This window comes from Lycium barbarum, chromosome 6 (genome assembly GCF_019175385.1).
Source record: "Lycium barbarum isolate Lr01 chromosome 6, ASM1917538v2, whole genome shotgun sequence".
Taxonomy (NCBI): Eukaryota; Viridiplantae; Streptophyta; class Magnoliopsida; order Solanales; family Solanaceae; genus Lycium; species Lycium barbarum.
In genome coordinates this window covers 130,687,315-130,699,022 of record NC_083342.1, presented here as the reverse complement: position 1 = coordinate 130,699,022, position 11,708 = coordinate 130,687,315, and the positions used below count along the sequence as shown (strand labels likewise).

The 11,708-nt window shown below is 35.6% G+C and overlaps 1 protein-coding gene across 1 annotated transcript; it reads right to left on the bottom strand.

Annotated features, from left to right (window-relative positions):
• Positions 1-567: 567 nt before the first annotated feature.
• On the bottom strand, positions 568-1,278 carry LOC132644672 (uncharacterized). The gene has a single exon (XM_060361270.1). The coding sequence runs from the start codon at positions 1,276-1,278 to the stop codon at positions 568-570; it is 711 nt and encodes a 236-aa protein (XP_060217253.1).
• Between the last annotated feature and the right edge of the window lie 10,430 nt (positions 1,279-11,708).

The window sequence follows — 11,708 nt, the reverse complement described above, 5'->3', positions numbered from 1 at the left end:
TCCTTAAAAACCTTAATAACCTTTCTTAGCCTTTTTTTTCTTAAAATTCAAAGCACCTTATTTAGCATTAATTAATTAACCTAAGTTTGGCCGGATAACCGTAGTTAACGGATTCTAAAGGATGCCTAACCCCTTCCCTTTAGGATAATGTAGAACCCTTACCTAGAATCACACTGATTAAGCAGACTATTAACGGAGGTTTAGTTAGCTTTACCTTAGTTAATAATTAGGTGCCCTAATTCAGCTTAAATCAATTAGGTGGCGACTCCTCAAAACAAAGCAATTTAGGAATCACCAATATGTTGTGCTCTAATTTAACCCGTTTAAAATGGGTTATAACACCCTGTATTCGTTGCCTTTCTCCACTGAGTTTGTTAGTTAAATAACAAACTCTTCCCCAGCTGACATGATCTGATTCATTGATCTCCTTTAATGAACAATTAATCTGTACCGTTGGATAAACAACTCTGTAGACTTTTATTCGAGTTCGAACCCAGCTAGACATACTTATTATTTGGATTAAGGCTAGATCATAACATACCTGGCTGCTACAAACAATCCTTGTCCTCAAGGATTAGAAATAAAATCAGGAAACTTAGCTTTGATGAAATCATAATCCTCCCAAGTTGCATCCTCTGGAGAAAGATTGGACCATTGAATAAGTACTTTCACAACATCAACATTTCCTTTCTTAGTCAGTTGCCTCTGCAAAATGGCAGCTGGTTTGACTAAAAATTGGCATTCATCACTAGTCATAGGCAAGGTAGATTGCACCACAACCTTAGTGCCAACCTTTTTCTTTAATAACGAAACATGGAACACTAGGTGAACCTTAGAAGTAGGGGGTAGCAGTAACTTATAAGCAACCTGTCCAATCTTCCCAAGCACTGAATATGGACCATAATACTTGGAGCTCAATTTGAGATTCTTCCTTAGAGCTAATGAGGATTGCCTGTAAGGATGAAGTTTCAAATACACCATGTTACCAGGTTGAAATGTTCTCTCAGTCCTTTTTTGATCAGCAAACAACTGCATCCTCTCTTGAGCCTTCAAGAGGTTATCTTGCAGTAATTGTTGCATCTGTTGCCTCTGCATAACTACATCTTCAGCAGCCGGAACAGTAGTATCTAAGAGTGGCCCTAATGAAATCCGAGGAGGAGAAAACCCATACAAAGCTTCAAAATGACTGCATTGGAGACTGTTGTGGAAGTTGGTATTGTACCACCATTTTGCAAGATATAACCAGCTTTTCCATTGTGTTGGTCTGTGACTAGTCATGCATCTCAAATAATTCTCAATGCATCAATTCACCCTCTCTGTTTGACCATCAGTTTGAGGGTGATAAGTTGAACTATACAACAATTGAGTGCCTTTCAACTTGAACAAAGCCTGCCAGAAATTACTGAGGAAAATTCTATCTCTATCAGAGACTATAGACTCAGGTGTACCATGTAATGTATGCACTATTTTCCAGAATTTGTTAGCCACATCAACAGTAGTAAATGGGTGAGATAATGACATAAAATGCGCTGATTTAGTCATTCTATCTACTACCACAAATATCACTTCCTTACCCTTGGATTTGGGCAACCCTTTAATGAAATCCATGGAGATATGCCTCCATGCTTGATCAGGTATAAGGAGTGGCTGCAACAACCCAGGGTAGGCTACAGATTCATCCTTGCTCTTTTGGCATATGTCACACTAAGATACATAAGTGATAACTATATGCTTCATCAGGGACTAGTAAAATAGTTGAGCAAGTCTCTTTAATGTCCCCAACTGCCCTGAATGTCCACCAATAGAAGAATCATGAAAAACTTGAATCAATTGTTGCCTCAAGTTGCCATTTGATCCTATATAAATTTTTCCTTTTCTTCTCAGCACTCCAGAAGTAAATTGCCAAATTGTTGGCTCTTGTAAATCAACAGATAGTTGTGCAATCAATTCAGTAGCTTGAACATCCTTCACATAACTAGCATTGATTTTTTGCATCCAACTAGGAACTGTCATGCTAAAAGCATGTAATGAAGCTTGGGAGGGTGTGTTTTCTGGCATCTGTAACCTATCATATTGCCTAGAGAGTGCATCAGCAACTCTATTCGCAGCTCCCCTCTTGTATTGGACCTCATAGTCCAATCCCAACATCTTAGTCAATCCTCTTTGCTGGATAGCTGAAGTAACCTTTTGTTCAAGTAAGTACTTCAAGCTATGGTGATCAGTCCTTACTATGAAATGCCTTTACTAAAGGTAGTGCCTCCATTTATCTATGACATTGAGCAATTCCATATACTCATTTTCATAAACGAATTTGTCTTTGTGTCTTGGTGCTAATACTTTGCTAAAGAAAGCAATTGGTCTGCCTCTTTGTATGAGAATAACACCTATACCTGAGTGACTAGCATATGTTTCAACTATAAATTCCAAGGAATAATTAGGTAAAATCAACACTAGAGTGGTTGACATGGAGTCCTTTAGTTTTATAAAAGCTTGTTCATCCTCTTCACCCCACTTGAATGCTTCCCTTTTTAACAGATCTATTAGTGGTCTGCAAATAGTTCCATAATGAGCCACATATTTCCTATAATATCCAGTAAGAACAAGGAATCCCTTGAAAGCTTTGAGAGTTGTTGGCCTAGGCCATTTAATCATAGCATCCACCTTGCTTGGATTAGATGCTACACCGTGAGCATCTATGACATGACTAAGATACTCAACTTGAGGCTGACCAAAAGAACACTCAGACCTCTTAGCATAGGGACTGTTCTCCCTCAGTATGTCAAAAACCAGTTTGAGATGATTAACATGATTAGACAAGGACTTGCTATAGATCAATATATCATCAGAGAACACTAAGACAAATTTTCTGAGGAAAGGTTGAAAAACCTGATTCATTAGAGCTTGAAATGTTGCAGGGGCATTGGTAAGCCCAAAGGGCATTACTCTGAATTCATAGTGCCCAACATGTGTTCTAAATGCAGTCTTGAAAACATCTTCTACCTTCATTCTAATCTGGTGGTAACCTGCCCTTAAATCCACCTTAGAATTTTTTTTTGATCCATGTAATTCATCAAGAAAATCATCCACAATTACTATAGGATATTTATCCTTGATGGTAATGTCATTCAACCCTCTATAGTTTACACAAAACCTCCAGGTGCCATCCTTTTTCTTCACTAGTAATGCTGGAGAGGAAAAAGGTGATTGGCTAGGCTGTATAATACCACTATATAACATTTCTATCACTTGCTTCTTTAGTTCCTCTTTTTGATAGTAACTATACCTGTAGGGTCTCAGGCTAACATGAATTGCACCAGGTTTCAATGGAATATGATGGTCCAATGCTTTATTGGGAGGTAGAGCTTTAGGTTCAGCAAAAACATCCTGATAGTCATCCAACACCTCCTGCATAGTATCAGCTATTGTTTCTGGTGATGGACTCACACTGGCCATGAACAGGTGGCCATAAGTGTGTGTCCCTTCTTTAGCAATCTCCCCATAGAACTACTACTAATCATATTTAAGTTGCCCTCTTCAGTAATGGAGTGTAGCACAGTCTTATTTCCCTTTTTTCCAATGGTCATAATATTCTTCTCATGATCAAATTTGGTGGGATTGTATTTTTTCATCCAATCATTGCCCAACACCAAGTCACAACCACCTAGGTTTATGATTCTCAGATCTTCTTTAAATGATTTCCCTCATATTTTCCAGCTAAATCCCATACAACTAGCATTACACATCACATAGTTGTCATATGCAATAGTCACTCTCATAGGTGGACTGTAAACTGACATATAACCAGTCTCTTTCACAGCATGTTCGTCAATAAAGCTATGAGTACTGCCAGAATCCATCAAAATTGCAAGAGTTTTGCTCTTGATAATGCCATTGACTAATATGGAGTTTATCCCAGAATTACAACCTGCTAATGCACTAAGGCATACAGCTTCCAAAACTTCCTGCTGAATCTCTCCTTCAATAATAATGTTAGTCAAAGCAAGGTCCTCTTCTGGAACTTATGGATCTGTTAGTACTACTGTAGGATTGTCTTCATTTTCCCCTACTAGACAATTCAGCTGCCTAGTTTTGCATTGGTGACCTGGGGAATACTTCTCACCACACCTAAAACACAAACGATTGGATTTCCTGTATTCATACACTTCAGGAGTTAATCTATAAACTCCAGTTCTGTTGGGTACTAAATAAGCTCCAGTTCTGTTGTTTGTTGGATTTAAGTTTCTATTTGTGGTTGTCACCCCTGCATTTACAACATTCTTACCAGCTGCATGATCCTTCTTAATCACTGCTTCAATAGCCTTCTCCTGCATTCTAGCTTTCTCAATGGCTTCACTCAAGGTGGTAGGCTTAGATAATTTCACTGAGTATTTAATCTCATCCTTAAGAGCTCCCATAAAACTGGATATGAAGTGAGCTTCATTCAATGCAGGGTTCCAAATTATCATTTGAGCTTTAAGATCCTCAATTGTCCTAGAAATTTCCCTACAGATCCAGTTTGCATCAGCTTGTTAAATTCCTCTACAATATCGTCCATTAATGTTTCCCCAAACCTCATACACAGTTCCTCTTTGAATTCCACCCAACTGATCCTTTCTCTACTCAAAACAAGAGAATTATACCAAGTTTCAGCTACACCATTCAAATATAAAGCAGCAGCATCTACTTTAACATTTTTTCAGCAGTCCTATATAGTTTAAAATATCTCTCACATTTTCTGAGCCAAACTTTGGGTTCATTACCTTCAAAACATAGAAGTTCCCATTTAGGAGGAGGTATTGGCCATCCTGGGATCCTATTAACTCTAGCATCATATCCGGGTACTGGTAACATACCTTTACCAAGTGGATTGCCATTTTCTTCCCTAGTAGGTCTGGGTAATTGACCACCCCCATTGTTGTTGACTTCCTCATTCGTTCTATCAGGTCTAGGTAATAGCCCATCGCCTTGAGGATTTCGATTTGCAGGCTCCACTACTCTCTCTGGAGGGTTTACAGCTTCAGCTGCTCGAGCAGGTGCTCTCTCTAGTGCAGTCAATCGATGATCTACTCTAGAGCTCCTCGTATTGCCAATTGTATCTCATTAAGCTCTCTACAAGTAGAGGAAAGCTCGTCCATGACTTCATCGTGTTTTGCAAGTTTCTCATCCACAAGCTTCATGTGTGTTCCTTCGGCCATTTTCGCACTCACAGATTACAAAATCAGTGCTCTGATACCAATTGTCACGATCTGACTATTTAATTTGAGATTAAAATGAAATTCGAAAAGAAATTGCACAATTTTGGGACAATTTTCAATTTATATTGAACAAAATCTGAAACTGAACTAAACTAACTGAAACTAAGGAAAATGAAACTAAAGACAGTGATTCTCCATTAATGAACTTGAGACCATGTATTTGTTTCCTTTCTCCACTGAGTTTGTTAGTTAAATAACAAACTCTTCCCCAGCTGGCATGATCTGACTCATTGATCTCCTTTAATGAACAATTAATCTGGATCGTTGGATAAACAACTCTGTAGCCTTCTATTCGAGTTCGAACCCAGCTAGACATACTTATTATTTGGATTAAAGCCAGATCATAACACAATGTCAATAACACAAAACTAATTGCTTCTCGACCTCTAAAAATGAGAGACACTACTTGAAAGAGCTTGGTACCTTCTGTATTTGTCGCCTGACTCACAAACAGTTTCCAGTTGTAGGTGAGCGTTCTTTATTTGTGCTACGCGATTTTGGATCACATGTCTTTTTATAGATATGCACTTTATAATTATTTATTGAATTACACTTTGTGTTCGATACTCATTTTGTGGCCTGATTATTCTGAATTGGCGTTGGTGAATCCACACTGAAGTAAAATGTTTTCTATCAAAGTCGCCTCCCTATATTTATTATTGCACCAACCACAAACTTTTAGATGTGCTGAAAATAAAAAAGATATACACTGCTACTAACATTAATGAAATTGTTGAGGTAATTAACAAAGTAAATTAATTAATTAAAACGTGAAAAGACAAATCAAGTTAAGAGGGACCTGACCTTGCAAGACAAAGCAAGGTAGAAAAGACTCGCAATTCTCCTGAAGAAATACATAACCAAGTGAATCAATACAATAAAGGTTATGATAATTAAAATAAAACAAACATGCATGTACAATAAAAAAAAAGTAGTAACAGAAGTATGAAGAGGAAGAGTAGTAGTCTTTCTTTATCGGTCTTGTACCGAGCATGTGGGCAGTGCTGTAACCCTTTATATAGTTGTAGGAAGTGGTTAAAGTATTTTATCTAATACAGGATTGGTATAACTTTGGAATTCAACAATCAGCAGGACTCTTAAACGGTATTAATTCAATTCAAATTTATGTTAAAAAGACGTTTTAGATATACAAGTATATCCAGTAGAGATTTATCTATTCAAATAAATAGTTTGGTTTTGAAGGTTATAAAAGTCGATCAATATTTTAAGATTAATTTGGTCAACCAATATTTATATTCATACTTTTAAAATAATATAGATTACTAGTGAACTTCCCGCGCTTCGAGCGGTTATTAAAAAACCTAACTATATTTATCGAATGATTTTTTACTACTATTTAAATAGCTTAAAAAAATAAAATGGGTTGTATATAGCTATTTTCTAATGTTATGAATTATTGCGATACGAATCTCACATTCATATTAGTAGATTAATAATACTAAACTTAACTACAACTCTAATTTTAATTCTAGCACTAAGCTAATACAGAAATTCTAAACAAATATAAAACTTTACATAATAATTATTATTGCACAGTGAAGGGAAGAAAAGAAAGAACTGCTATATACCAGAACTATTAGTGCAATCCTAAAATAAATCAAAATAGATTTAGTTTAAGCATCATCTCTATTTTTTGTATAATTCTGCAGTAAGGTGGCATCTACCTTCTACAAAATAACCAAAATTACAAACATGAAAAGGTGGACTGCAACAACCATTCCCTTTTCAATCTGCAGAATGGACAGTCCCATTCGGCATCCAAAACCAAAAATACCTAGCTAAGTTTCCATACAAAAACTACTCCCCTGTTCTAATAGAATAAAAAAAATATACAGAGGAGCTTCATGGGAGAAGATACTAAATATAAACTAATTCAGGAATTTGCTGGCCAAATAAATTATTTTCACAACCTTATGTCAGAAACTTGCAATTGGCATCTAATCCTTGTCAAGCCTATGAGGGACCCTTGCTTTCTCTAGGTAAGTCCATGAAATTGAGAGTCATCGAGATTCGATTTTTAGTACCCAGTTTGGACAGGGCAAACAATTGAATTAAGATATTCACACCCACGCATAAAGAATAGCTTGTGAATGCCCCTTTTTTTAGCCTGGGGTTTTCTTGAGATACCTCAAGATAGGACAAAAAGCTTCCCAGTAATCTTGACTTGGATTCTGCATGATTGACTAACCACTCCAAGAAAAAGGGTTAGATAGTGGCCATATATCCTTACTGAATATCTGTGACTTGATTACCTTCGTGAATGCAGTGTCAAATTATGACTAAATTTTGATTAGTAATATTTTGATTAGTAATCTGCCTTGTGTCTTTTATGATCTGACAAAGATGCCAAGGAGGTTTTGTAAGATTAACTTAATTCACACAGGATCTTGAACACAATAATCTTACATGGAGATAATACGGAAAAAAACATACCTGATGCGGAAGACATTATCACAAAAGCGGAAGCTTTAATTGTGTAAACTGATTTCTACCTCCTTGCCCTAGACTTACGTTACCACAGCCGTCAATGATGGAAAAGTATATAGAAGAAGTGGTAACCCTAATGGGTGGAGGGAGGACCAATTTATAGGAGCTCAGACTTAATCCGGTACGTCCATCAAGTAACCGATCTAACGGACGAGATTTATTCCTCATTAAATATTAGTTATGGGCTTTACATTAATTGGGCCACATATTAGAATTAATAAAATTCTAACATTCTCCCACTTGTCCCAATGACCGCATAACACTGATATTTAACGACATAAAACATTAGTAGCGCATAAAATAAATCTCTTCTATAATGTCCATCATACATACCTTAATATGACAAAGCACTAATGCGAGTTATGGTTGTTATACATAATTTTGTGCTACATACTCCCTTCCATATACTACAACATTAGCAATTAATCATACTAGGTTCATAAGTTATAAAACATTTAACATTATGGTCCACAATAATGTCTCATGGAGACTTATCCTGTAATATCTCAAAACAATAATGTGTACACCATTATGAGAAACAGGAAATTCATTAAAGTATATCAAAAACACATAATTGAGCTCAGAGTGTCAAATATCATAAAGAAAAACATTAATCATAAGTACAACCAAAACCCATTCTATGTACATGTTCTTTAAATGTCTTTGGTTGTAAACCTTTCGTTAACGGATCTGCAATGATGAGATCATTTCTAATATGGTCAAGTGACACCCTTTGTTTCTGAACTTCATCCTTGACGGTAAAGTACTTTAATTCCATATGTTTGGCACCTTTGGAGTACTTATTGTTCTTGGAGAAGAATATTGCTGCAGTATAATCACAATAAATTTTCAGCGGCTTGGTAATGGTGTCGACAACCCCAAGTCCTGAAATAAAGTTCCGCAGCCATAATGCATGGATTGTGGCTTCAAAACATGCCACAAATTCTGCTTCCATTGTGGATGTAGCAATGACGGATTGCTTAGCACTTTTCCATGATATTGCTCCTTTAGCTAGTAGGAACAAGTAACCAAAAGTGGACTTTCTAGTGTCAACACATCCACCATGATCTGAATCCGAGTATCCAATTGTCACACCCCATTTTTAACCCGGGAGTTAAAGTAGAAGTATGACGTATTGGAGATTCCTATGTTTTGTTGTTTTTAAGGAGTCGCCACCTAATTATTTATGGTGAATTAGGACACCTAAAGTTTATTAAAGTTATGTTTAAAGTTAACTCTGTTTAAGGTCTGCGAAACTTAAGATTCTAGGTAAGGGTTCAATTAGTCTAAAGGGAAGGTATTAGGCACCCTTTAAGACCCATTAACAATGGTTAACCGACCGGATTAAAATTTAATTAGGCTAAGTGTAAATATAGTATTATAGAAAAAGAAAGTAGTTTTGTAAATATGACTGAAGTTATAGATAGACATATAAGAATGTCATTTAAAATAGAACTTGTAGAAAATAATAATTTGTATAAAAGAGTACTTTTAATGCTATTTTGAAATACGACTTATAAATGTTATTAAGGTTTTAAAACGAAAGTATAATAGCATTGTTTAAAGTAATACTTGTAGAAAATAGCAATTGCATAAAAGGGTTTAGTCAAGAATAAACTAAAAGAAAGCGGGACATGTAATGTTTATATATGGAGGAAATGACTAAAATTTAAAAGAGTTATTTAATAAAGTTTTTAAAGTTGTTATAGATAAATATGTATTTCAATGTGTATTTCTAAGTGTTGAAAAAGAACTAAAAGTGAAAGGGTTTGTTCGTTGAATTAGTTACCTTTTGTTCCTTAGAGTAAGCTAATATTAGTGTAAGATTTGCGATGTTTTAAGTTTCTAAAATAGTAAGCATAGATTATTATTCCCTAAGCCAAAAGATGTAATCATGCTATTTTGAAAATCAATTACTCAAATAAATGTTATAGATACTATATAAGTAGTTTAGAACATAAATAGAAGTGAATGTGATTTTGTGGAATTAACTACCCATAACTAAACTAAAACCCTTAATGTTACTAAAGTTTAATTAACAAGCACGAATGTTAGTCATACAATACATGTTAAATACATACAAAATAAAAATAGAGGAGTAGATATAATGAGAATGGGCTCATCCCATTTTAGACTGTTGCCATCTATTTGCAACTGGGCTTCGGCCCAGTAATAATTTATATGTGTTGTTGCGGACTGCCTGATACTGTATGGCATATGGGCCTCGACCCAATATCATTTCTTGCACAGTTGTGGATTGGATGACTCGAGAAATACGTTGGGCTTTAGCCCAACACCGAATATGGAAAGTGACGAGTCCCTCGGACTCGTATGCGAGATGATCATGCATAAAATGAAATGAAAAGGGATTAGTACATAATCAGTAAATAAGATTAAACGTATATAATGTAAATTCAGAGAAAATTTCATTCGTGTCTTCTTATCACAGTATATTACATCATTTACGGAACACAAACTAAATCAATGAGAAAGGCAAACATTCAGGAATTCCCATCAGAGAGATTTCCATCGACAAAAATCATCACGCCCTGATGGGTTTTGATATCCCTATCTGTTCTATTAACATTGCAGGGACAAAAGGAAAATGATAATTTAACAAGAAGGCTGGAAAGGAAATGTCTATCATCAATTCGTATTTAAGAGAAACCAGTGCATGTTTAGTTCTAAAAGAGGGTAAACTCAATTTTAACAAATGGCGAAGGACAGACGAATACCACTCATACAGATTTTAAAGAGTTGAAAGAGGAGATCTTGCAAAGTTCAAGTTAAGACACCTTTTCATTCTCTCTTAGACAACACTGGATTTATACTTATTCTTTTTGTCTTTTCCAGAACCAGTTTTATCTTTTGCACACAGAAACTGAAAACAGTTCAGTTTAATACTCACACACATATAGCATAGATCTTATTCATCAAATGAAGAACCACAAAACATATTCCTCCAGCAGGAAAATAGAGTCAAACACAGAGGTATACTTCACAGATTTGAGTCACATATGAACATATTAGTACTGCCAGACATCCATATACATCTTACAGGATGTTTTAGACTGCTGATACCTAAAACAGTCACCTGATCATCCTGAACCAACTAGATCAAATTCTGGTTCCAAAGGCTAATATAATGCTGAAGATACACAGGTTGAACTTTTGGACTTGAAACTATTTTTTGGCAATATGAAATCTTAAGACTAGCTGAGGTAATGATAAGAGCTTAACCAAAAAACAGAACTTTGAGAAGACATATATTAATGTTCTGTCAAATAAGCAATACTACAACAAACCTCTCATTCAAACTAAAAAGGGGCAACTACTTCCTTGGTTCCTAGGCAAGACGAGAAAGAAAAAATCTATGAATCATGATTGGAGAGGCATCACTACTGCAGATTTGAAACTAGCATGAACTTGACTAGAACTTTATCAGCTCATGAAGGGAAAGCATCCAGTAAACAACACTTGTTACGGACCTAAAGAGAAGCATTCTTTGTAAAGTTAAGGAGTAAATTTGGTTAGTGACTGATTCATTTGAGGACAATCACTCAAAAGCTTCGAATTTGATTCAGATGAGGCTAAAACAGAACCAGACCAACAGAAATTGTTATTTTTAATAGTTCGAACTACAGTTATGCATATTTGTCCTAAAATCTGCAAGTAACACCTACTGATTTGTAAGACAAATTGACAGCCTCATTGTTCATGTTATCACACTCATAAGCATAGATATGGCCAAACATAACATCTTTTAATCATACTTATGAATCGTCAAGTATATCACAACGAGATTCAGACCAAATTAGCTTACGCTTAGCCAGACGACAGTCACAATAGCGTAATCAGAGCAGGGAATAAGTTGATTAATCTTAGTAAACCTAGCAGGCCTGATGTATTGCTATAATTAGGATAGGTTAACCAAAAACATACTAG

What these genes read in the sequence shown, in the direction of transcription:
- LOC132644672 (XM_060361270.1), bottom strand. Translation starts at nt 1,278, where the DNA reads ATGACTAGTCACAGACCAACACAATGGAAAAGCTGGTTATATCTTGCA.